The following is a 23940-nucleotide window of genomic DNA, read 5'->3' as shown; positions in this document are numbered from 1 at the left end:
CAAACGCTACCTGTGCGTGCACTTTTCTTGGTGCCAGATTACATAACCCACTTTGGTTTCTGTCGTGGTGTTGCCACATTATTGAATTCTGTATCAACCTGCTATTTGTTTATACATTTCTTTATCATGCTTACAAATGAGGCCGAATGTGAACAATTTCTCAGAAAATTGCTTGCTAAATTCTTTTTACTGAATTACTTTTTCCCCTTGGTTTGTTCTGATTAAATGTTAAAACTTCATGCTCTGTCATGGTACTTTTTCAAGCATGGTTTCTGTTTTTCCGGGTCTTTAACCCCCCACCTAAATGCATGTTAACCAGCTTTTTTCTGTCATTCTGGTTTGTTCTTGCTCACCTTGTCACTCACTGTTAAGGGTCTTTACAGTGTATCACAAAAGTGAGTACACCCCTTGCATTTTCGCAGGTATTTAAGTATATCTTTTCATGGGACAACACTGACAAAATGACACTTTTACACAATGAAAAGTAGTCTGTGTGCAGCGTATATAATAGAGTTAATTTATTTTCCCCTCAAAATACCTCAAAATATCGCCATTAATATCTAAACCCCTGGCAACAAAAGTGAGTACACCCCTTAGAAACGATGTACATCCCTAAATGTCCAAATTGAGTACTGCTTGTCATTTTCCATCCAAAATGCCATGTGATTCGTTACGCTGTCAGCATTGCTGCGGAGACTGAAGAGGTGGAAGGTCAGCCTGTTAGTGCTCAGACCATACACCGGACTCTACATCAAATTGGGGTGCATGGCTGTCACCCCAGGAGGAAGCCTCTTCTGAAGACGGTACACAAGAAAGCCCGCAAACAGTTTGCTGAAGACATGTCAACAAAGCACATGGATTACTGGAACAATGTCCTATGGTCTGATGAGACGGGCGGGCTTTCTTGTATGCCGTCATCAGAAGAGGCTTCCTCCTGGGGTGACAGCCATGCACACCAGTTTGATGTAGAGTGTGGCGTATGGTCTGGCATTAACAGGCTAACCCCCAACCTCTTCAGTCTCTGCAGCAATGCTGACAGCACTCCTGTAACGAGTCACATGACATTTTGGAGGGAAAATGACAAGCAGTGCTCAATTTGGACATTTAGGGATGTATGTAGTCTCTAACAGGTGTACTCACTTTTGTTGATAGGGGTTTAGATATTAATGGCTATATTTTTTGAGTTATTTTGAGGGGAACATGAATTAACTTTATGATATAAGCTATACACAGACTACTTTTCATTGTGTCAAAATGTCATTTTGTCAGTGTTGTCCCATGAAAAGATATATTTAAATATCTGCAGAAATGCGAGGGGTGTACTCACTTTTGTGATACACTGTAAGTGGTTCCAAAATGTTTGCGAAGCTTAGTGGTGCAAATACACAGTATGACCGTGTATTACGTGTTTATTTTACCACAGCACCCTTCCTTTGAAAATATGTGGGAACCATTTGCCCTACGTTTCTTCACTGTGTACATGCAGGGGCAATAGAAAGTGGCCTCAACTCCAGTAGTTTGGGAAGGTAACAGAGAGGTAAAGTAAAGTTACAATTAAAGCATATTGTAAGTGCAAACATAAAATTGAATTTTAAGTTGTTCAAGTGTTTTTTTTCTTGTCAGAGTAAGGATACACAAACATGTACATTCTGGAGTTGAGTCCGCTAACTTTCCTCTCATCAAGCACATGCATTGTGATCATTTTAATATGCGGTACATGACAACGTCAAATATATGTTAACATGATAGTTTGTAATTTTGAACTTTTACAAGATAATCAACCAAATTTGTTCGAACAAGTGCTAGTTATTTATTTTTGCAATGTGGCAGTGGTAGCCTTTTGCAGTATATGACCTGTTCGTGGGATAACATGATGTACTTTAGAATGTTTTGTATATGTATTTGTTTTTCTTCCACTGTAAGATTAGAACTTGAAATAATCATTGGTTGTGTAAAGGTCAAGCTGCACCAAATAGAACTGCTAAACATGTATAGTATTCCTAACCATTTGCGTTATGTTGTGGGTTCAGGACACACTTGTTTTCAGTCTTGTAACTTTTTTTTCTGCTCATCTGTCATCTTTTTTTTTTTTTTTTTAATTTCCATCTCAAAAATCAAATTTGCTGGATTGTGATACTCTTCCTTCCCCTGTCTTTAACACTGTAACCTATTTTTCTGCACTAGCATTAATTAAAAAAAAAAAAATCTACTGACAAAAATGTGCATGTTTTGGAAAAATAGGAGTTAGGAATTATTTGTCCCTGTGTCCAGCTCCTGCGCATCCTCACACAGCTTGGCATACATATTGAAAGGACATCCACCCTCCCCCAAGCACAATCTCTGTTTTGTGTTGGTTGACCATTGTGTGCATGTGGCTGGCTCAATGGCTCCTGCACTATTTTTACTTTCTTGTGTTTGTGTTTGGGCACACTGGTAAGTAGAGATGGATTCAGTGGTTTTCGCCCAGCATGTGGATTCTTGGAACTTTACACCCGGGCAAGTATGACATCACAATTTTGTAGTTAGTTGTTTTATAGTGTAGTGACTTATATGTAGTTCAGAGTGCAATCTTCCCACAGCAATTTAGCATGTACCACTTGTTGTGTTTTATTATTGTAGCCATGTCTTGCTACTAATGTTTATTCTCACTACTAACACATTAACAGAATCCTTCCTCACTAAAAATTTCATTGCCCAGTTGCTTCAGTGTGGAGGAATATGTTGAATTCAAGTTGCTAGTGAGTGTCTAGACAATAGTTGTGCGTGTTGTTGCGTCACATTTGTTAGACTTCATGTGTTTCCTTGCTCCTCCACGACCATCTGCTCTGTCATCTCATCTATTTTATACTTATCTATGCACCGTCATCTTCTTCTCCATTTACCTCTTCTCTTCCTCCTCAGGAAGTCCTACCTCTGAAGCTTTCCCACTGAAAAGTCACCACCCGAGTGGCAACGCTAACGGGATTGTGAACGGAGAGGTGCCTGCAGGTGTTGGCTTTGTGCCACCTAGTCAGCTGTCACCTCTCACCAGCCCTCTACTTGGTGATGCCGGACATGTCCGCAATGATGATGAAGATGAGGGCAGGAGAAAGGTGAGCGTGCAAAACAAAGCAGAACATCTGGTAGGGGGAAAATGACCTTGATAGCTTTTAATACGACATGGCAGTTTTGTCAGATGATTCCATGCCGCATTTTTGATTGTGTCCAGAAGTTTCCCACAGACAAGGCCTATTTCATCTCAAAGGAACTATTAACCACTGAGCGGACCTACCTCAAAGAACTGCAGGTCATCACTCAGGTGGGGATAATAACTTACAGACAACTGAAAAATCTATTTTTCAACGTGCACTGAGAATACGGAAAAGATAATGTAACTATGGCACAAGGCATAAAAATCCCAAAAAATGCCATCTGATATTTTATCTATCATTTTTAAAAAAAAAATAATAATAAAGGATTTTTTTTTTTTTTTTTAAACTAATTAATTTAGCATTTATAATTATTTTGTCATTAATCCACTCCGGTTCAATTTTTGCACAAGATTTGTCCTTATCCATGAGGTGATTATTTTGTGCCTTTATTTTCTCTCAAAAGCATCTCAGGAAATCTTGCCTATTTAAGAGCAAGAAAGCAAACAAACAAAAAACATTTTTTGGGACAAAGCAACTGAGTGCTCATCAACAGTGCTGGGAGTAACGCCCTTATAAATAACGCCGTTACGTAACGGCGTTATTTTTTCAGTAACGGGGTAATCTAACTAATTACTTTTTCCGCCGTTACCGTTACTGACGGTCAAAAGCGGTGCGTTATTTACTCTGAATAAATTGAAGAAACTACCAGCCGTGTTGAGTCGACTCGCTGCTCTGTTGACTTGTCATCCAAGACTTGGGGTGCGTTCAGGTTCGGGAATAGCGCACGTACTTCTGACTCCAAGCTGTTTGTCCCTGCTCATTCAATTAGACAATGCTTTCCAAAGTTTGGTAACGTTTCTGTGTTTGCTACACCTGATACTCGCCTCGTTCCCATCTCCCACTGTCAGCCAGCAATAATTCTGCTTTCATCTTGAGGACGGCAGACGCTTTGAAGGTGACGTGAATTGTCAGGAAACAAGCCTACCTGAATGCGGCCCCTCGAGAGATGCGATGGAAGTGATTGTGATTGGCTGAGGGTTAGTCATGTGTCGTGGTAAGCCAATCAGAGCCAGTGATTTCACAAGCAAACCGGAACAGCGCTTGCGGCAAACACACTCGCAAAACAGATGCACAGGGTCGGGATGGCAGATCATACAGAAGAAAAATTGTCCTTTAAGAGGTGGAGATATAGACACTATTTCAACTTTGTCGAAATTAAAGGAAAGAACCTGCATGTAATGTGTAATTTATGTCCCGGGGCAAAGCTTGTGTCGACATCTGTGGTCAGCAATTCAAATCTTCTGAAACACCTAACAAGTTAACTACCTGTCTGTTCTTCTCTATTCCACTGACTCAAATACTGCTCAGAAAATTTCAAATTCTTTGACATACAACAAGTTCTTTTTAAAGTAACGGAAATAGTTACTTTCCCTGGTAACTAGTTGCTTTTACTATAGAGTAATTCAGTTACTAACTCAGTTACTTTTTGGAAGAAGTAGTGAGTAATGTAACTAATTACTTTTTTAAAGTAACGTGCTCAACACTGCTCATCAATAGCCGAAGGCGTAACATTGAATTATGACAAATTGCGCTTTTCAAGCAAGACTCAAGCTAGCACCTTCTCAGATATGATTGTAGATATGATTGAGGGCGAAGGTGGCGCAAGAGGTTGAGCAGGTTATCCATTGATTGAAGGATCAAGCGTTCAACTTCAAATCCAGCTCCCACCTGTGCCCATTGTTGTTGTATCCTTGGGCAAGATACCTCACCCTGCTTGCCTGCGTGAAAGTAGTGTGAGAACGAGTGGTTGATCGTTTTCAGAAGGGCCAATGGTGCAAATTGACTTCTGTCAGACTGCCCCAAGGCAGCTGTGGCTGCAATACTCGTATACCACCATCTAGTGTGGAGTGAAAGAATAATGCAATGTTTAAGCATCTTTAAGTGTCCTTAAAAAGTTCTAAATAAATCCAATGCATTATTACATATACTGACAACAAGCATGAAACATTCATTCTTGCTTGAGTTTGTTGCGTTTTGTTTGTCCAGTTGATCATTTATACCTGAATATATTTGAGATCTTGGTTTGGGGCGAAAAAGAATCCGAATGTGATTTTTTTTTATTTTTTTTTGGCCAAGTCAGCTGTGTTTGGCTCTTTCGCGGTTCCATCTGCTTTGATGTGGAGAAAAAGGCGTGTACTGTGTTCTTCTTTTAAAAAATTCTTCAATATTTTCTTTGGGTGGCACTGCTGTTTTTTCAGTATGCTACCCTCCCTTTCCTTTGCCTTTAAGAACTGTGTTGTACTGTAAATCCTCTCACCCCGCTCTTTCCTTTCCCCTTCTGCTTGTGTTTATTCCAGTCGTTCAAGAGGATTGCAGAGAAAGATGAAGAAGCCTTTCCTGTTGCTGTTAGCAACCTGATATCAGCCAACTATGATCCAATCCACAAGTTCCACCAAGGGTTCCTCACAGAGGTGGAGCAGAGACTCGCACAATGGTCAGTATCAATGTCAGGCGAAACACAATCCAATCAGTAAACTACAGTCTTATCTTTTCTTACTTTGTGTGTGTGTGGAGAGGGGGGGGCAACTTGACCTGCTTAAACTAGTTGCTATTACAGTGGTACCCCGACATACGATCGCTTCGAGACACGATCTTTTCAACACCCGACGTAAAATTTGACTCGCCATTCATTTCTACATCCGACGACGTGCTCGAAATACGAAGATTTATGACAGCGCCGCAGTTACTTTGTTATCCCACAAGACTGACGCACAGTGGATTTTCTTGTGAGAGAAATCAACATGGGTTCCAAGAATGTTAGTGCGGGTGGCGAAAAAAGGAAAAAGGTTAGGCTTACCATTGAAATGAAGATCAAAATGACACAAAAATATGAGCATGGATGTGTCCGTGAACTGACATGACAAAACAGTCATAGAATGTCCAGAATCTAGACCACTGGTCTCCAAACTATTCTACATAGGGCCGCAGTGTGTGCAGGATTTCACTCCAACTAAACAAGACCACACCTTTTCACCAATCTGGTGTTTAATAAGTGTATTCAGTGGATTGCAGTCAGGTGCTGCCTGTTTTAGTAGAAACCACATTGGTTGAAAGGTCTGTGCTTGATCGGTATGAACATAAACCAGGACCCACAGCGGCCCTCGAGGACCGGTTTGGAGACCCCTGATCTAGACGGTCCTCCTCCATTCGCCAGTCTTTATAAGTTAAGGTGACAAATATTGTTGTTGTAACATTGCCAAAAAATCGCCAGCTTCGTCAGATTTTTAATCATTTATTTCAGAACTTGTGCAACACAACATGCCCATTGTCTGCCCCATCTGAACAAAGTGAAAGTAAAAAGTCCTCCCTCCCTCACTCTGTCAAGTCAGCCACGCGGTGCGTTCAGGTGTACCACGCAAAACCCATCCGCAACATTAGAACCCCAATTTTTACATTATTACATGTATTATTATTATTATTACTCTTATTATATATTATTATTCCGATTTTTATTGATAATTTATGTGTTTTGCTCTGTTTAATTGCTATTTGCAATAGTACCAGCAGCATTTATTAAGGATTTAGTGTGGGTTTTCAGGTTGTGGAACGAATTAATGGGTTTATAATGTATTCCTTTGGGGAAATCCTGCTCGACATACGACCATTTCGACATACAAACAAGGTCCTGGAATGAATTAACTTCATATGTAAAGGTACCACTGTACTATAAACTGATTGTGAAAGACTCAGTGATTTTTTTTTTATCATTCAAATATTTTAGGCACCAGCCATTAAAGATGTTACAAACCAGGAAAAATGCCCCACGCGGTTTTTATAAATACGTTATATGTCAATAGAAAATAACACCTTTTCTACTTTCAGGGAAGGTCGATCCAATGCACACATTAAGGGAGACTACCAACGAATTGGTGATGTTCTTTTAAAGAACATTCAAAGTCTGAGGGTAACCGAGCTATATTTACGGCTACTGTGGAGCTTTCCCCCTAGTTTGAACTTTTATTCTTTACTCATGCATGTGCAGCAGCTGACGACTCACTGGCAGAAACATTCGGAGTGCCTGGTGGAGCTTGAACGAGCTTGTAGGTAAGTATACTGTATACACAGCTCCTCAGAAAGGTTTTCTTTCTTTTCATTACAAGTGGAAGGCCCATTAAGTTGCCGCTAATGTTGTCATTGGTGGTATGTATATAATCATTTTTCATTTATTCCTCTGTTATTCGTGCACAGATAATTTGATAGGTATATTCTATGGGTCAGTGTCTGTTGAAACTTGTAGCTGTTTTCCAGAGTTTCCACCTGATTAATTCGATCTTAATTAAACGATAGAAAACAAAGAGATGTCTATTTTTCAGTTAATTGCATAGGGTGCGCATGAAATTCGATATAGATATTCTAGAGGAGAGTACCTGCAGTATCAAGCATCCAGTTTCAATTCCACCTATTAATGTGCATGTATTTAATTAATAAGTCATTTTAGAGTTAGTGTAGTTATTCCTCCATTAGTAATGGATGGATTGATCTGAAACTTCATTATGCATATACTTAGAGGATATCTTCATCAACGCTTGAGTCCAATTTTTGTGTTTCCTTAATTACTTAATAACGCACTTAATAATAATAATAATAATAATTAATATCCTATCAGTTTTCATCAGAAAATAGTCATGTTTGGTATCGAATAGATTGAGCGTAAGGCTACAGAAGGATACTCATCATTGCTAATGACTAATCAGCTAAAGTGTTAATTGATAGTTAATTAAAATCCAATCAATTTTCAAATTGGTCAGAAAATAGTCATGTTTGGTATCAAATGGATTAGGAATGAGTGTAGAATACACTTGCAATCTAGTAAGCATAAAATGCGAACTGGTAGCTTGTTTTTTTAATCTGTTAAGGTCAAATGTAGCCATTCAGCAAGAAAATACATAGATTGACCTGAACCTACCATGTGTGCATGGGAAATGAATCATATTTCAAGTTAAGCCCCTCCTCTATTTATCTGTGTCAGGTCGAGTCGAAAGGCGGAGGTTCTGTGTGGAGAGCTGGAGCAGCAAAAGGTGTGCTACCTCCCCTTCAACATCTTCCTCTTGCGGCCACTCCACCGCCTGCTGCACTACAAACTCATCCTGGAGAGGCTCTGCAAGCACTACCCACCCACTCATGATGACTTCAGGGACTGCAGAGGTATCGAGTCCTGCTGCAACATACGCCGTCTCTTCATAGCAGATGGGTGAACACTGAAGACCTAAATATATAAATAAAAATATTTGTGTGATGAATATTGCCCCTCTTTTTGGACATTTTGGAGACCTCTAAATGCACTGAAACGTTCAAGTTTCTGGACATTCAGGGAATGAGTTTTTAAATTGAACAAAATTGTTCATTTTTAAAATTTTCCAAAATATTTTATTTTGGAATAATTATAGTTCCAAGGCTTATATTCACATTTTAGCGCTTGAAAGCATTTCAGTTCAGTCAGCTCTTCAAATCCACATTCAATTTAATCAGAAATTGCATTCTCTAGTTTCACATGGGCTTCATTTTAAAAAAAAACACACAAAAAAAACCCTTCTTTTTTGTCACCTGCAGCGGCCCTTGCGGACATCACAGAGATGGTGGTGCAGTTACAAGGTACCATGATGAAGATGGAGAACTTTCAAAAGCTTCTTGAGCTCAAGAAAGATCTGACTGGGATCGACAATCTGGCCATCCCTGGCAGGGTAAAGACACTTGATTTCATAAGAAGTAAATGTCCTTAATAATAAATGGTAAATGGTGTTATACTTATATTTGTGTTGGGCTCACAGGAGTTCATCAGACTTGGATGCCTCAGTAAGCTCTCGGGGAAGGGCCTACAGCAGAGAATGTTCTTCCTGGTAGGACCTCAAACATGCTTTAATTAGAGATAGACCGATATTTGGAAAATTCTATATCAGTCTTTTTTTGTTTTGTTTTTTAAAAGCCAACGAGCCAATATGAAAAAGTCAATTTAAAACTAGGGATCGCGCCATTTTTCAGAGGATTGGAATTGGCAAAAAAAGATTGGGTTTTTAATTTTAAAAAATATTTTTCTCCTTCATGCTCGTATAGCCTCACTCTCCCTCCTGCTGCTTTTCTTCGTCAGCAGTGCACTCTGAGTTTTGCTTGTTAAAATTAACGATGACTGACAGGCATTGAAGCTTTGATCTTGCCAGAGAAGGTTGGCAGCGCTACCTTTAGAGACGCCAAATGTGTCAATCATCGTTTTGCTTGTTAAACACTAATGATCTGTGGCAACTCAGGGGCAGTTTACATAGTGACTCTGCGACACTAAGACGCAATGATTGTGTTGCGGAGTGGCCTCGCATGCATTTGGTGTCGGCGAAGACGAAAAATTCTGAATCCTGCCTCCAGGAAGGATCCAATTGCGGGGGATTGAGGGTGGCTTCCTCGGCATGCATATCAAAGGCTCCCGCGGCGCGAGACCGCGCCGATAACATCAGCACTCGTACACGTCATATTGGGCGTGCGCAGCGGTGCTACTAAATATTAAAAACAGCAAATATGGCGGAATGTCAGCTTTAATTTACTGTTTTAATAATATTTTTAAATTAAATATGTTGAATGTTTCCATTTTTGTGCCCTTTTGAACAAAAGAAAAATGCTATTGCTTAAAGTGGGCGGGCATATTTTTTTCCAGGCTGAGGGAGCTTGGTGGGGTCAAAGTGCATCGTTCTCTGTCGCCCTGTTAATCTGCACTGCCCCCTAGGGCCTGCCATGAATACTACATTGTTTTCATGCGGAATTGCGACATTGTTCGAATGGAGACTCAAATGCAAATGCAAATTTGAAATTTTTCATTTTCTCGGAGAGTCACCATGTAAACGGCCCCTCATTGTGTGCGTGTGCGGGGCTGTTCTCAGCAGTGAGCGGATTTGACTGGACTCACTCAGTGAAGCATTTAATAATGACAAGCATTTTTCTACGTTATTCTTGTTTAAAAATAATTTGCATTATGAAGGCGGCACGGTGGGACAGTAACATGTTTAAAACTTTTTTTTCGGAACAACACAAATTTTTCCGAATAGCTATTTATTTAACCTTTTATTCAACTTTAAGAGATGTTTCTGAGTCTAAGAAATTCAGGCACTTCCGGAACTATTATTTTTTTTATTTGTGTGATTCAATAAACATGCTTTAGGCATTTCAATGAAGTTCAGTGTTTGCATCATTTAGTTTTTCTACACCAATTTTTACAGTTTTGCTGCAAATGAATATTGGCTTCAAAAATCGGTAATCGGACCCTCTAACTACTAATAAGTATCGGTCCTGAAAAACTCATATCGGTGAATTGCTGGCTTTAATGCAATGGTATCAAACTCATCTTTGTCTTGGGCCACATCTCAGTTATGGTTTCCTTCAAAGGGTCATCATGTCGGCCAACCATTGAACTCATTTGGCTGCCATTGACGGCGCTAGATGCCCAGACATTTTGACAAAATCTTTTTTTCTCTCTCTAGTTCAGTGATTCCTTGGTGTACACTAGTCGGGGGATGACTCAATCCAACCAATTCAAAGTCCACGGCCAGCTACCTCTCTTTGGCATGACGGTATTCTGCTGTTTAAAATAATATTCACGTAAAGGACATTTTATTTGAGAATTTTGTACTCTTTATATGCAGATCACAGAAAGTGAAGAGGAGTGGGGCGTCCCTCATTCGTTCACATTGTTTGGACAACGGCAGTCAGTGGTGGTGGCGGCCAGGTACTTTGCAGCGCACATTTGTGTCACTTCATTTTTATCACTATTTGGAAATTTCTTTGAAGTTTTTAGTGATTTGTGTGCTGGAATTGAACTTGTTAAATACACACTTCATCATCCCAAGTCCACTGTCCACTTTCTCACGGCTCCCTCCTTGCCGCCAGCTGTGCAGCCGAGATGGAGCGGTGGGTGGAAGACATCAAGATGGCCATTGACCTCGCCGAGCAGAGCAACGGTCCTCATTTGGATCTGCTTTCTGCCAGCCCTTCTGATAGCAGTAAGTATGCTTTGTATTGTACTTTTTGAAACTTTTCAAGACTGAATCAGGAAGCTATATGTTCTGCTTACCTTTCTACCAAACGGTGTCTACCCAAAATTGTCTGATTATGAGGGGGAAAAAAGTGGCAATTTTTTAGATAACTTTAAAATATATTTTAAAATTTAAATAAAAGTTAATTTGTTTCACAGGCACTCTTATAACTCGAGACACTTTATTAATCGCAACTCATCTGTCCTCATTGAAATGAATGGAAATTCCATTAATCTGTTCCAGCTTCAGAAACCCAGCAAAATGTTTCTAATATTTCAAAAACGGGAATTATGTATTTAACTTTATAAAAAATAATAACAAAAAATATTGAATGTAAATTGGAGTTAACAACTAGTGTACCAAAACTACTTGTATCTGGGGGGAAAAATGTAAATTGGGCCACTCATATCCTAAGGCACCACTTTTTACTTATTTGTATTCATTACAGTCAAAATAATGTTTGACCTGTCTATTGTTCCCCAGAGCTGCTTGAGGAAGGTGGAGCTGAGCATGAGTCCGAGGAGGAGTTGTGTGGTTCGCGTTCGTCTCTGGAGCGGCAACCTCAGCGCGGTAACACCACAGTGCACGTCTGCTGGCATCGCAACACCAGTGTGTCTATGGTTGACTTCAGTATTGCTGTGGAGGTACATGACTTTTTCCTCATCAGTTTTCTACTACAGTACTGCTACACTATTTTGCATTCCACATATCTTACACTAGTGGCTCTGGAACAGCTCTATGATTTGCAAAATGTTATATGATTCAAAAAGATGCATGCATATTTTTTACATACATTATTTTTCTTCGAAAAATTTTTTGCCATCCACAGCAGGATTTAAAGTCGTCCACTAATAATTCTCAAAATCTTCAGTTCAGTTGTATTTAACTTTTTGGTTCAGTACCTTTACATTTAACCTTTTAGAACAGTTTTGCTTTTAAATTCGCCTGTCTGAAGCCATGTACTTGCATGACGAGCTACTGTCACGCACATTTTCAATTTCCTTTGGATTCTGGATAAGCTTCATATCTAATGCGATCTCTCCGCTTCATTTACTGTACAAACACACACCTTATGCCCAGCAGTAACATTTTTGGATTTTCTTCTTGCACAGTAGTAGTACAGTTAGTCATATTATCACACCTGCTGGCCATTCGATGTACTGCATTTGTTATTACTGTGGGAAGGACTAACAAACTATAGAAATTATTGAGAAATTATGTACATAATCTGAGATTGGGAAAATTCTAAATTACCAATTTCTTTTACAAAACTAAGTGTCTTTTCCTACTGTTGTCGAATTTTATGTCCAGCTTTAAAATACATAAACTGTATACAGTGGGGCAAATAAGTATTTAGTCAACCACTAATTGTGCAAATTCTCCCACTTGAAAATATTAGCGAGGCCTGTAATTGTCAACATGGGTAAACCTCAACCATGAGAGACAGAATGTGAAAAAAAAAAAATCACATTGTTTGATTTTTAAAGAATTTATTTGCAAATCATGGTGGATACTTATTTGCCCACTGTATACAAAATAAACCGATCTTTTGTGGGCCGTGTTAATCTTTCCATTCATTTATATCACTGCCGCACCTGTTTCTAGAACCAGCTCTCAGGGAACCTGCTGAGAAAGTTCAAGAATAGTAATGGCTGGCAGAAACTCTGGGTGGTCTTCACCAACTTCAGCCTGTTTTTCTACAAGTCACACCAGGTTTGAGAAATTAAAAGGATAGTTTCTGTACATATTATGTTGCTAGGTAACATAGCCACCTGATAAGGCATGTAACAGAGGTGAAGGATTCCAGTCGCCTGACATGACTTGACTTAAATTTTTAATAACTCCGTTTATGCTTCTTATACTATATATATACAAAAAGCGGGGTGGCGGCAAAATACAAGGTTTGCAACTCAGGAAAAAAAACTAAAATTACAACATCCAACTTAATCACAATCTATCAGGCCGATATTGTAGCTGGTCGAACATTAACTTTGCCATTTGTATATCAAATTGAGAAGGCAATAAAGTGATAAAGAATATTGAGACTGTTTCAGGCACCTTAAAAATGTGTTGACAAATGTTTTACTGCAGCTAACGAAGGCAAGGACGGTACATTTACAGAGTGCAAATGGGCTAACATTTGAGTAAACAAGATTGGATGAGTTGCTGAATCCAAGTAATTACTTGATTCAACTTAAAAGACAAAAAAATGTACTGTACTTTTTGGACTATAAGCCGCTACTTTTTTCCTTCATTTTGAATGCTGCAGTTTATAGTCCAGTGAGACTAATTTGTTGATTTATTTGGGTTAATAGGTAACACTTTATTTGATAGCGGCGTCATCAGACTGTCATAAGACCATCATAATGATGACATGACACTATCATGGGCTTTACTAAATGCTTATGACAGATGTCATTAAGTGTCATCCAGCAAATTAAGTCACTAATTCCATTTATGTCCACCTTAGAATTTTTGCATGAATTCAAAAGTGAGATAATTTGCCAGATAATACTAAATGACATTTGTTATAGGCATTCATTAATGCTCATAAAAGTGTCATATCATAATTATATTTATCTAATGACAGTGTTATGGAGCCACTGTCAAATAAAGTGTTACCATATACCATAACTAGCAATTAATAAAACTGGAACAGTAAATGAAAAAATAATTAACACAGAACATGAATTTTGAATGTTATTTACATCTGTAGCACTGCAATGCATGCTAGGAGGTATGTTGGACAACAACAGTGTTGACAGCAGGTGGCAGCAGAGGTTGACTGTCTCCTCCAAGGGAGTAGTGATGGCCAAATGAAGCTTCTTGAAGCTATGGTGGTTCATTTGGTCTTATGACAGTCGTATGATGCTGCTGTCAAATAAAGTGTTACCGGTTAACATCTCTTGGTGTAAATATCCCATAATACAGTGAGGACAGCTGCAGCTTATAGTCCAGTGAAGCGTATCTATGAACAAATGCCGTTTTCGTGCCAAATTTGGTGGGTGGCGGCTTACAGTCAGGTACGGCTTATAGTGCGAAAATTACAGTACTTGACTACCATGATTTTTTTTTTCCAACAACAAAATTTAAGACTTGAGACTTTAATCCATTTGCATGCAATAATACTGAATAAAGTTTATAACAGAGGTCCCCAACAGGATGACTACCCTCTGGCCAGCCTTCCTTTGCTCGGCTACTCCGTCACCATCCCGTCTGAGTCGGAAAACATCCACAAGGACTATGTCTTCAAACTTCACTTCAAGTCCCACGTCTACTACTTCAGATCAGAGAGCGAGTACACATTTGAACGGTGAAGTTTCTCACTAATACAGTGCATGCAAGAAATGCATTTACTGCATATACAGTGTATTACAAAAGTGAGTACACCCCTTGCATTTCTGCCTATATTTAAGTATATCTTTTCATTGTACAACACTGACAAAATGACACTTTGACACAATGAAAAGTAGTCTGTGTGCAGCTTATATAATAGAGTTAATTTATTTTCCCCTCAAAATAACTCCAAATATAGCCATTAATATCTAAACCCCTGGCAACAAAAGTGAGTACACCCCTTAGAAACTAGACCCCTAAATGTCCAAATTGAGTACTGCTTGTCATTTTCCCTCCAAAATGACATGTGACTCTTTAGTGTTACTAGTTCCAGGTGTGCAAAGGGAGCAGGTGTGTTCAAATTTGTAGTGCAGCTCTGACACGCTCTCATACTGGTCACTGAAAGTTCCAACATGGCACCACATGGCAAAGAACTCTCTGAGGATCTTAACGTATTGTTGCGCTACATGAAGATGGCCGAGGCTACAAGAAGATTGCCAACACCCTGAAACTGAGCTACAGCACAGTGGCTACTATCATCCAGCATTTTAAAAAAGTAGGGTCCACTCCGAACAGGCCTCGGTTTGGTCATCCAAAGAAGCTGAGCGCACATGCTGAGCGTCACATCCAAATGCTTTCTTTGAAAGATCGTCGCAGGAGTGCTGTCAGCATTGCTGCAGAGATTGAAGAGGTGGGGGGTCAGCCTGTTAGTCCTCAGACCATACGCCGCACTCTACATCAAATTGGTGTGCATGGCTGTCACCCCAGGAGGAAGCCTCTTCTGAAGACTGTACACTAGAAAGCCCGCAAACAGTTAGCTGAAGACGTGTCAACAAAGCACGTGGATTACTGGAACCATGTCCTATGGTCTGATCAGACGAAGATTAATTTGTTTGGTTCCGACGGTCTCAAGCATCTGTGGCGGCGACCAGGTCAGGAGTACCAAGATAGTGTGTCATTCCTACAGTCAAGCATGGTGTTGGTAATGTCATGGTCTGGGGTTGCATCAGTGTTGCAGGTGTTGGAGAGTTACATTCCATTGAGGGAAACATGAACTCCAACATGTACTGTGAAATACTCCAGCAGAGCATGATCCCCTCCCTCCAGAAACTGGATCGCAGGGCTGTATTCCAGTATGACAATGACCCCAAACACACCTCCAAGATGACCTCTGCTTTACTGAAGAGGCTGAGGGTAACGGTGATGGACTGGCCAAGCATGTCTCCAGACTTGAACCCAATAGAACATCTTTGGGGGATCCTCAAGCGGAAGGTGGTGGTGCGCAAAGTCTCAAATATCCGTCAGCTCCGCATAGTCGTCATGGAGGAGTGGAAGAGCATTCCAGTGGTAACCTGTGAAGCTCTGGTCAACTCCATTCCGAGGAGAGTAAAGGCAGTTCTGGATAATAGTGGTGGCAACACAAAATATTGACAGTTGACCAGTTGTATGTTAATATTGACAACTTTCACTAAGGGGTCTACTCACTTTTGTTGCCAGGGGTTTAGATATTAATGGCTATATTTTGAGTTATTTTGAGGGGAAAATAAATTAAATCTATTGTATAACCTGCACACAGACTACTTTCATTGTGTCAAAGTGTCATTTAGTTAGTGTCGTCCCATAAAAAGATATATCTGCAGAAATACGAGGGGTGTACTCACTTTTGCGATACACTGTAGCACATGTATGGCTATTGGGATTTCAGATAGGATTCGTGATTAACTTCAAATGCAGTGTTGTTTGAAGGTCTACTTAAGTTAATCTTCTGTACACACTTGGCCAACCGTCTAATATTATCTTGCTGCATTTTACCAGGTGGATGGAGGTTATCCGCAGTGCCACCTGCTCAGCCAGCCGCTCCCTGCCAAGCACCAGGAAAGACAATTATTGATTGAAACCATAAATGGATGAAGTTTTGGACTCTTGGTTGCATTTCAACCTGAATGACTTTTAATTCAGACCAAATCATGCCACTTTGCACAAATATTATCAGCTAATAATCTCTTTCCGCCAACTATCCAACGTACATACACCTGAGGTTCTTCACCACCTTAAGTAACTTTCTGCACAGCTTTTTTGTATTCACGATGGCATTTACCTTCTTCCTCCTAGCAAGTGTTGCTCACACATTCACATTCCGAGCAAAAAAACTCAACCGTTTGACATCAGTGTTTGCATTGTCCCCATCTGAAATCATTTCATGCGCACATTCAAGATAAAAATGTACATACTCGTTCATAAGCATTTTTTATTAGAATTGGATTTCATGAAAATTTATATACAATGCAGTGCCACTTTCAAACAGAACCCATTATTTCCCCTAGTTTCACAGAGACCTTTTGTACAGTACTTTGATTCACTGTGAAACGTTTTTTCTTGATATTTTAATTTTTACTGTTATCTCATTCATCCCAACAACCAACCTACCAAAAGATGTTCTTTTCTACAGCCCTGGCAGTTTTCCATTCTAAATAAAGATGACAATCTGTTGGAATTCAAGAGAAATTATTCGAGTATTTTGCGGTCAGAACATTTGTTAAAAAATAAATAAAATAAAAAAAGACGCATGAGTAGAAATCAGACAATGTTTTTGCATTTCAATGGAAATATCCTTTAAAAACAAACTCAAGAAAATTAGGCCTTGACAAGAATGATGGTACCCTTTCAAGACAATCACAGTCACAAATGAGCTTTTTACTTGAGACTTGGACACCTTTCAGCAGGTATTTTGGGCTATTTTTTTTTTTTTTTTAAGTCATGTTTTTTTTGGTCCAGATATGCTTTTTCTTACCCATTTGGACTGATGACTGACTGAGCACAACATTACATTTCAGATTTCAGCACAACATGGTACAAAATAGGCAGTTGTCTCAGTTTTGAAGGGTTTCCCCAAAATTCTCATCATGTTTCCACGCCTTCCATTGATGTTCAACAGGATATAGACTAGGGCTACTTGAGAACAGTGCAATGTTTTGCCTTTTTGGGGTGTTTTCAAGATGTTATAAATCCTGTTCCATGACCTGCAAATGAGCTTTCTGACACAGAACGGCACATTTCTCTTTGGAACACTTTGAACACTTAGTCTTTAAATTTCATTGGACACTTCACATATTCAAAATACTCTGGGCCAGATGTATCAAAGCAGCCCCTGTAGATATCGCTGTTGCTTCTTCTTCTATTCAGGAGAGTTACTAACTTATGACTACTTAAGTTGTTGAAATTGTCCCAAATTTCTATCCTCTATTCAGGAAAACTTATCAGCTTTGTTAAATGAAAGTAAGAATTTTTAAAATCTTTTTTTTTAACATTCAGAGAATGAGTATTAACATTTTTGCCTATTTTCTAATGTGCTACAGAACAAAACTAAATCAGAATCATGTTTGTTTTTTTTAACATTTTCTGCTTTTTCAGTTTAAAATAGCCAATTTTTTGAATCAAGGAATGTAAATAATTTTTCTACCTGATTTATCAATACCCCCCACACAAATAGTTTACATGTTAATCTTTTTAATTAATCTTTAGTTGCAGGCCTACCCGCAAGTAGTGTAGCAGCTTTGTGTTCAACTGACTAGGCAGTGATTTCACAAGGTGCATGTAGTTAGTAAGTTGAGACCAGATCATTTTAGAGAATTTTTTATGGTTGTGGCCTGCAAGAATTCTAATGAAAAAATATGCATCTTGGCTTAATTAAAAGTTAGAAAACATTGTAATAGAGCACCCCGTACCATGATGGATCAAACGGCATCTGTCAGGTTTCACGGTATCGTACATATTCAAGCCCATGAGAACCACAGGAGTCATAGCTCTCATAGTGAGGCAGTGAGACCCATTCCGGCCGATATGTGGTCGTGCTGTACACAAAGGCCTCGGTGACGTCCCCTGCTGCGGACCTCTCCTCGTCTTTGACCTGCCCCAGCCACTCTTCCACTGTAAGCTTCACCAGAGTCCGCTGATACATGGTAGGTGTGTCTTCAAAGTCATCCAGGAAATTCAGCAATTGCTCATCCACTCTGTAGATCTCGCCGTGAACCCTGTGACCCAGACTTGGAAGGTTGAGGAGAAAGGGAATGTTGTATTCGCCAGCGATCACTAGAGGAAACTTCTCTGTTGTGACGGCAGAGGCAAGCAAATGTGCCTCTCCAATGCTCTTGTCCAACATGCGGAAGTGATTCGGTTGCCCCCTCTTCAGAGTTCCATATACGAAGACACGGGCCATTATTCAGGAGGCTGACTTCTGAAATGGCAAAACAGTACACCGGGACCAAAATTATTCATTCTGTGTTAATGATGTTTCGTATTGCTTTCTATTAGTGGCTGAAGTGGCTAAAACATGGATACTTATGATTGAAAAAGGTTGATGTACTTTGAGACTCGAAAATGTACTAACAAGAACAGCAACTATCTAATGAAATAACTTGGCACTACTGTATATAATTTCCTGTTTGGGTTTTTACCCAAAATCTAAATAAATATATATATTTTTAAATTTGTATATTTAGTCTGCAATGCAAGTTGAGCACTGACTATTTGGTATCAACGTGTGATTTCTTCAGTTCTGTGCAATGAAAATCCATAATACAGGGTGATCCAAATTTAAAAAAAAAACTTTTTAACAATCCAATAAAACCGAAAGTGATGGAAGAAAACTATTTTATGCACAGTAATTGAAACCTTAAAAATGGTGTCGTCCTGCATGATTGCGTTCTTAATCTGACCTTTGTCGAAAAAACGGTAATTCTTGCATATTGGCAGACATGAGCAAGTGGGGTCACCATGTAATATACAAATTAAGTCAATTCACATCACTAGACTTGAAACAAATTGTGGAGTTTGTTTGAAAGATAACTGCATACATACATATCTAAGTACTTGCTTAAGATTTGATTATCTTTGAATCTCTTTTACTTTACTTTTTATGTAAATATATATACAGTATATATATATATATATATATATATATATATATATATATATATATATATATATATATCACCCTCCACCTTCGCAAAGGCTGTACCGAAACCAGCAATCGATAAGAAAACAGTCCTTTCTAGTAACCAATAACAGCTTTCTCTTGCAAGTTGCACGACGCGTGTAAGATAAGGTGAAACATTGCTTTACACGCAGCTGTCTCAATATCAACGTCGAAAGGGCTTTACCTGGATTGCAGGTGGAAAAGCAAACTCACAAAACATTGACCCACTTAGAATAATGTCCTCCGTGAAGGTACGTGCTCTCCATTCTCACGTGGGTGGCTCTACCCATAGAAATACACACTGAAAACGCCTAATGGCGCTGTTCGTGTGTCAACTTTGTCGCCATATTGCATGTGGCTATATGAAAGCTTTTATTTATATAAACTTTATTCATTTATTTATTAATACAAATATGGGGTGAACAATTTACATACAATCAACATATTTCCAACAACAACAAAAAGGTTTGGGGTAATTTTAACACAAGCTTTACTGTTTGCAAAGTCTTTTGTCCTTATAGCTTTGAGGTTCAAAGAGGAACTTAAATCGTCTAAATATAAAGAAAACATTTTCCCGAAAACATGAAAATTTGGTCTTTGATTAGCATATTTTACACAGTGAATGTGAAATTTTGCCAATATTAAAATAAGATTTATAACATATCTTTTATCCATTTCTGGTTCTTCAATGTTCAATAGGCCAAACAAAATATGTCTAAAAACAATTTTCAGTGAGGGCTTAACTTAAACTGGAATTTATATAATTGTTCAGGTCAACTCAAAAGATCTGGGAGTAAGTACATTCCCAAAACAAATGGGCAATAGTTTCCTCTGCATTTGCACAAAAAGAACGTAACGTATCAATATCAATTTTAAATTTAACCATTGTTGTCTTAACAGGATAACACCTGTGAAGTAATTTGAGTGTGATTTCTTGAACTTTATTTCTTAATAAATATTTTCTAGGGAAAAGCCAAGTAAGTTTCCAATCAATATTTTCATATAAATTATTCCAATAATAAATTGCTGCAGGTTTGGAAACTATCTCCCTTTGAATAAGTCCTCTCACACAATGGTTGGAGGCTTCAGAGCTTAATAATGCACATTTATAACCAATGAACACAGACTTTGGATCAAAGATTGGTATTTTACAATGTCTACCTCTAGGAGAATTCTGTAATAATCTTCGAGAGCCCTCTGGTATTTCATCAAACTCAAGAGAATATTCACGAGGCGTAACAACAATACTATAAGATGAACAAAACTCTTGATAAGTAAAAAGTTGACCATCATCGTTTAATAATGGACTTACTAAGAATATGTTATTTTTTACCCATCTTTCAATATATAAAGATCTATTTCGATATTGTATATCTTGGTTGTTCCAAATGTAATATCTATGTGGTGAAAAATTGTGTTTATATATCATTGACCATGACATAAGTAGTTGAGTGTGGAATTTGGCTAATTTAACTTTGAAATGTTGTAATTACACCTTAACAGAAAGTCTAGACTTCCTACAGATTTAAAGATATGTGTAGTGATGAACGGCTATATGAAAGCTTCATGGAATGGCGTACCGCAAGCAGCACGTCACTTTTGTTCATTAATATTCATGACGTTAGCAATTGTGGCTAGGTGGGTCAACCTCCCGTTTGTCCCCAATAGTAAATGAATGGAAATAGTGTACAAACGAGATGTTTACTGAGCTAAGCCTACCAATTGTGTCTGAAAATGATGTCCCTGGTGCCAAATTCACTGGTAAAGACGTGAAAGAACATACAAATGTTCAGTTAAATAGATGGCTTAAGTGTCGAGGGCTGAAAAAGAGCCGACCTGATCCAGAATTAGCTTTTTTATCGACATCTTTTTCTTGTGTGCATTGCCTTACACCAGTGAAAATGGCATTCTCTTGTTTCAACAATCTATCCTTTACCACCATCTGCCCTGTCTTTCTTATACTAGTATATTATAGCTTCTGGTTGTCTTACGTCTCTGACCGTTCTTGGAGGCAATTTACATGGCTATTTTTGTGTCGCGATCGCAAATACTACTCAGTGACAGCCAACGAACACTTTAAATTTTTTCCATTAATAACGAATCTTAATTCTATAATTTATTTATATTTACACCTACCTCTTACTACTAAAGTTGTTTTTTTTAACAGCGGCAGTCAGATACCATTTTAATATTTTTTTCAGGTCATTCATTGTCAGACAGAAGCAGCACGGCAAAACGCCATGCTACAAAATAAGTAAAAATATAAAATCGGCCTTCCTCTTCGTCCTCTGAAGGACCATGGCCCCCAACAAAATGTTTACAGCTTATACCTCCCTTGTGTGACTCTTGGAGTAACATGTGGAAAACACAACTGTACAAGATCACTTTTTAACTTGTGGCGTTTATTGCCGAGCACACAAACACGTCCGGCTGCCACACACACATTCATTAGAGCGTGCGCGCTTCCTTATCTCCCCGCCCGCACATGCGCATACACAGCCTTTCGGTTCCCAGGCAGCACTTGCAACACTACATATAACATGTGAGTGGCTTCACCTTGCTGGCGTTAAACTGGTCTTTTGGACGTCCGCGCAAGTTGATCCATTCTTCACATTTTTTCCCCCGAGGTTTTGGTTTCGGGGAACGTATGAAGAAAACCTCCTTCATATGTCGTAATGTCTAGAGTCGTTTCTACAAGTTCCATAGCAGCAGTATTTGATCGGCATGTTCTTTTTTGAAAGATTACCGGAGAAAACAAGCACAAATAACATGGATTGTATGCGAGGGCGTGTCTATAATGTCCCACTTCCGTGCTACAATGGCAACGCGACGGTCTAAAAATAGGATTTGTGCGGTACGCTGTTGAAGTATAGGACTGTATTGCACATGATGAGAAATGATTAACAATTTATTGGGTACATTTTGATTGTCACTGACAATGCTAGAGGTCCAATCCATTTCACCTGCGATCCTTTGCCGCTAGTCCTCCCGTGGCTCCAGGTCAAAATGGATTGGACGTCTATCGCTGTCAATCGCACTAAAACATAAGCATTCCACAACCTGTCCCAATTTCACCCTTTCGGGGACAGTGGTCATTATAGTGGGCATCTATTCAATTTCATCATTAGCTTAATTTATTCACTGTCAGGTGAGTTCACAGAGAAACATACACACACCTCCACACATCCTCTGTGAGCTCACCAAACAAGTATTTAAAATAACCCACAGTTATAAAAAATACTACCTCCTGCAAAAGAAGGAAATTAAAATCACCTATTGATGGTAAAAGACATCCATTCCATTTCAACTGGGCCCAGCCCCTCCCAGTTAAAATGGATTACACGACAAAACAGAACAGCCAGGCTTGCGCTTTAGCCAGAGAGCCAACACAGACAACATGCATGACAAACTGTCTTGGCTTAAAGTTGATTCAAGGCTGCGAGTATCTCTTCTCTCTTTTCTGAAAAACATCATGACATTGAGGAAACCAGGCAGTTTGTTTAAGCATTACACTCTGAGCTCAACTCTGCACTCATACCCAACCAGACATGCTATTAGCGGTAACTATACCATACCTATCATGAAAACTAACTTTAAACAACGTACAATACTATGTAGAGCTATGATTGAATGGAATGCCCTCCCAGACCAAATTTTAAAAACTCAAAATAAAGCTAATTTCAAGAAACAAATAAAGCAGTACTTTAGGGTCAACTGTATTTGATCATTGATGTAATTTGTAATGTAAGCCTCTTTGTTGTTGTCGACTTATATATTACCTCTTATATTGTCTATTTACCTCCTTACTAACTCTCTTCTGTCTTTATGTTAGTATGTTGAATTATGTTTGTTTTAGTGTGTAAATTTTTCAAGATAAGAATTCTTTCTTTTATATGCAGTATAGCCTATGTTGATTAGTTTGTTGATGTTTTATCTGTTTTATGCTTTGTGTGGACCCCAGTAAGGGTCCTCCATAGATTAGTATGTTGATGTTATGTCTGTTTTATGTTTTGTGTGGACCCCAGGAAGAGTAGCGGATGTTTTCATCAGCTAATGGGGATCCTAATAAAAAATACAACAACAAAAAAATACGCCTACTTTCTTCAATAGCAGCCAGAGTTAAACTATGTGAGGTCCCAAGAATAAAAATTAATACCAGTGCGAAATACATCCGGCTGCACTTATTTGAACTTACGTCTTTCTTTTTTCCAATTCATGGCAGTTTGAATATATTTTTTGTTCTAGTTCTATTTTTTTAATCTATTTTATTTTTAGAATTATTTCTGTTTTTGTTACTCACATTTTTAAAAAAAAAAAAGTTTGCTTTATTTTTATTTCTTTATTTACTTATACTACCTAAATATTTATTTTCGAGAATTGATCCTTTGATTAATTAATTTATTTACAATTTTTTTTTTTTTTTTTT

General features: G+C 38.6%; 2 protein-coding genes across 2 annotated transcripts in view; one reads left to right on the top strand and one right to left on the bottom strand.

Moving 5' to 3' along the window:
• Positions 1 to 18950, top strand: part of LOC130907800 (FERM, ARHGEF and pleckstrin domain-containing protein 1-like) — a 69963-nt gene extending 51013 nt beyond the window's left edge. Inside the window, exons 14-28 of the mRNA XM_057823268.1 lie at positions 2902 to 3092; positions 3209 to 3298; positions 5489 to 5625; positions 7014 to 7095; positions 7174 to 7235; positions 8161 to 8336; positions 8742 to 8872; positions 8960 to 9028; positions 10652 to 10741; positions 10814 to 10896; positions 11058 to 11170; positions 11687 to 11847; positions 12809 to 12916; positions 14365 to 14516; positions 16355 to 18950. Coding sequence (XP_057679251.1) covers positions 2902 to 3092; positions 3209 to 3298; positions 5489 to 5625; positions 7014 to 7095; positions 7174 to 7235; positions 8161 to 8336; positions 8742 to 8872; positions 8960 to 9028; positions 10652 to 10741; positions 10814 to 10896; positions 11058 to 11170; positions 11687 to 11847; positions 12809 to 12916; positions 14365 to 14516; positions 16355 to 16430 — 1721 coding nt within the window. The 3' untranslated portion in view covers positions 16431 to 18950. The remainder of the gene's footprint in view (positions 1 to 2901; positions 3093 to 3208; positions 3299 to 5488; positions 5626 to 7013; positions 7096 to 7173; positions 7236 to 8160; positions 8337 to 8741; positions 8873 to 8959; positions 9029 to 10651; positions 10742 to 10813; positions 10897 to 11057; positions 11171 to 11686; positions 11848 to 12808; positions 12917 to 14364; positions 14517 to 16354) is intronic.
• On the bottom strand, positions 15933 to 19796 carry LOC130907808 (gamma-glutamylaminecyclotransferase-like). The gene is made up of 2 exons (XM_057823277.1): positions 19699 to 19796; positions 15933 to 18773 (listed from the first exon to the last, which is right to left on the bottom strand). The coding sequence occupies exon 2, from the start codon at positions 18753 to 18755 to the stop codon at positions 18288 to 18290; it is 468 nt and encodes a 155-aa protein (XP_057679260.1). The 5' UTR covers positions 18756 to 18773; positions 19699 to 19796; the 3' UTR covers positions 15933 to 18287.
• Between the last annotated feature and the right edge of the window lie 4144 nt (positions 19797 to 23940).

This window comes from Corythoichthys intestinalis, chromosome 2 (assembly GCF_030265065.1).
Source record: "Corythoichthys intestinalis isolate RoL2023-P3 chromosome 2, ASM3026506v1, whole genome shotgun sequence".
Lineage (NCBI taxonomy): Eukaryota > Metazoa > Chordata > Actinopteri > Syngnathiformes > Syngnathidae > Corythoichthys > Corythoichthys intestinalis.
The sequence above is the reverse complement of the archived record's forward strand: the minus strand, read 5'-3'. Positions and strand labels throughout refer to the sequence as shown.

Coding starts and splice junctions, on each gene's coding strand:
- LOC130907808 (XM_057823277.1), bottom strand. CDS start 18,755: ATGGCCCGTGTCTTCGTATATGGAACTCTGAAGAGGGGGCAACCGAAT.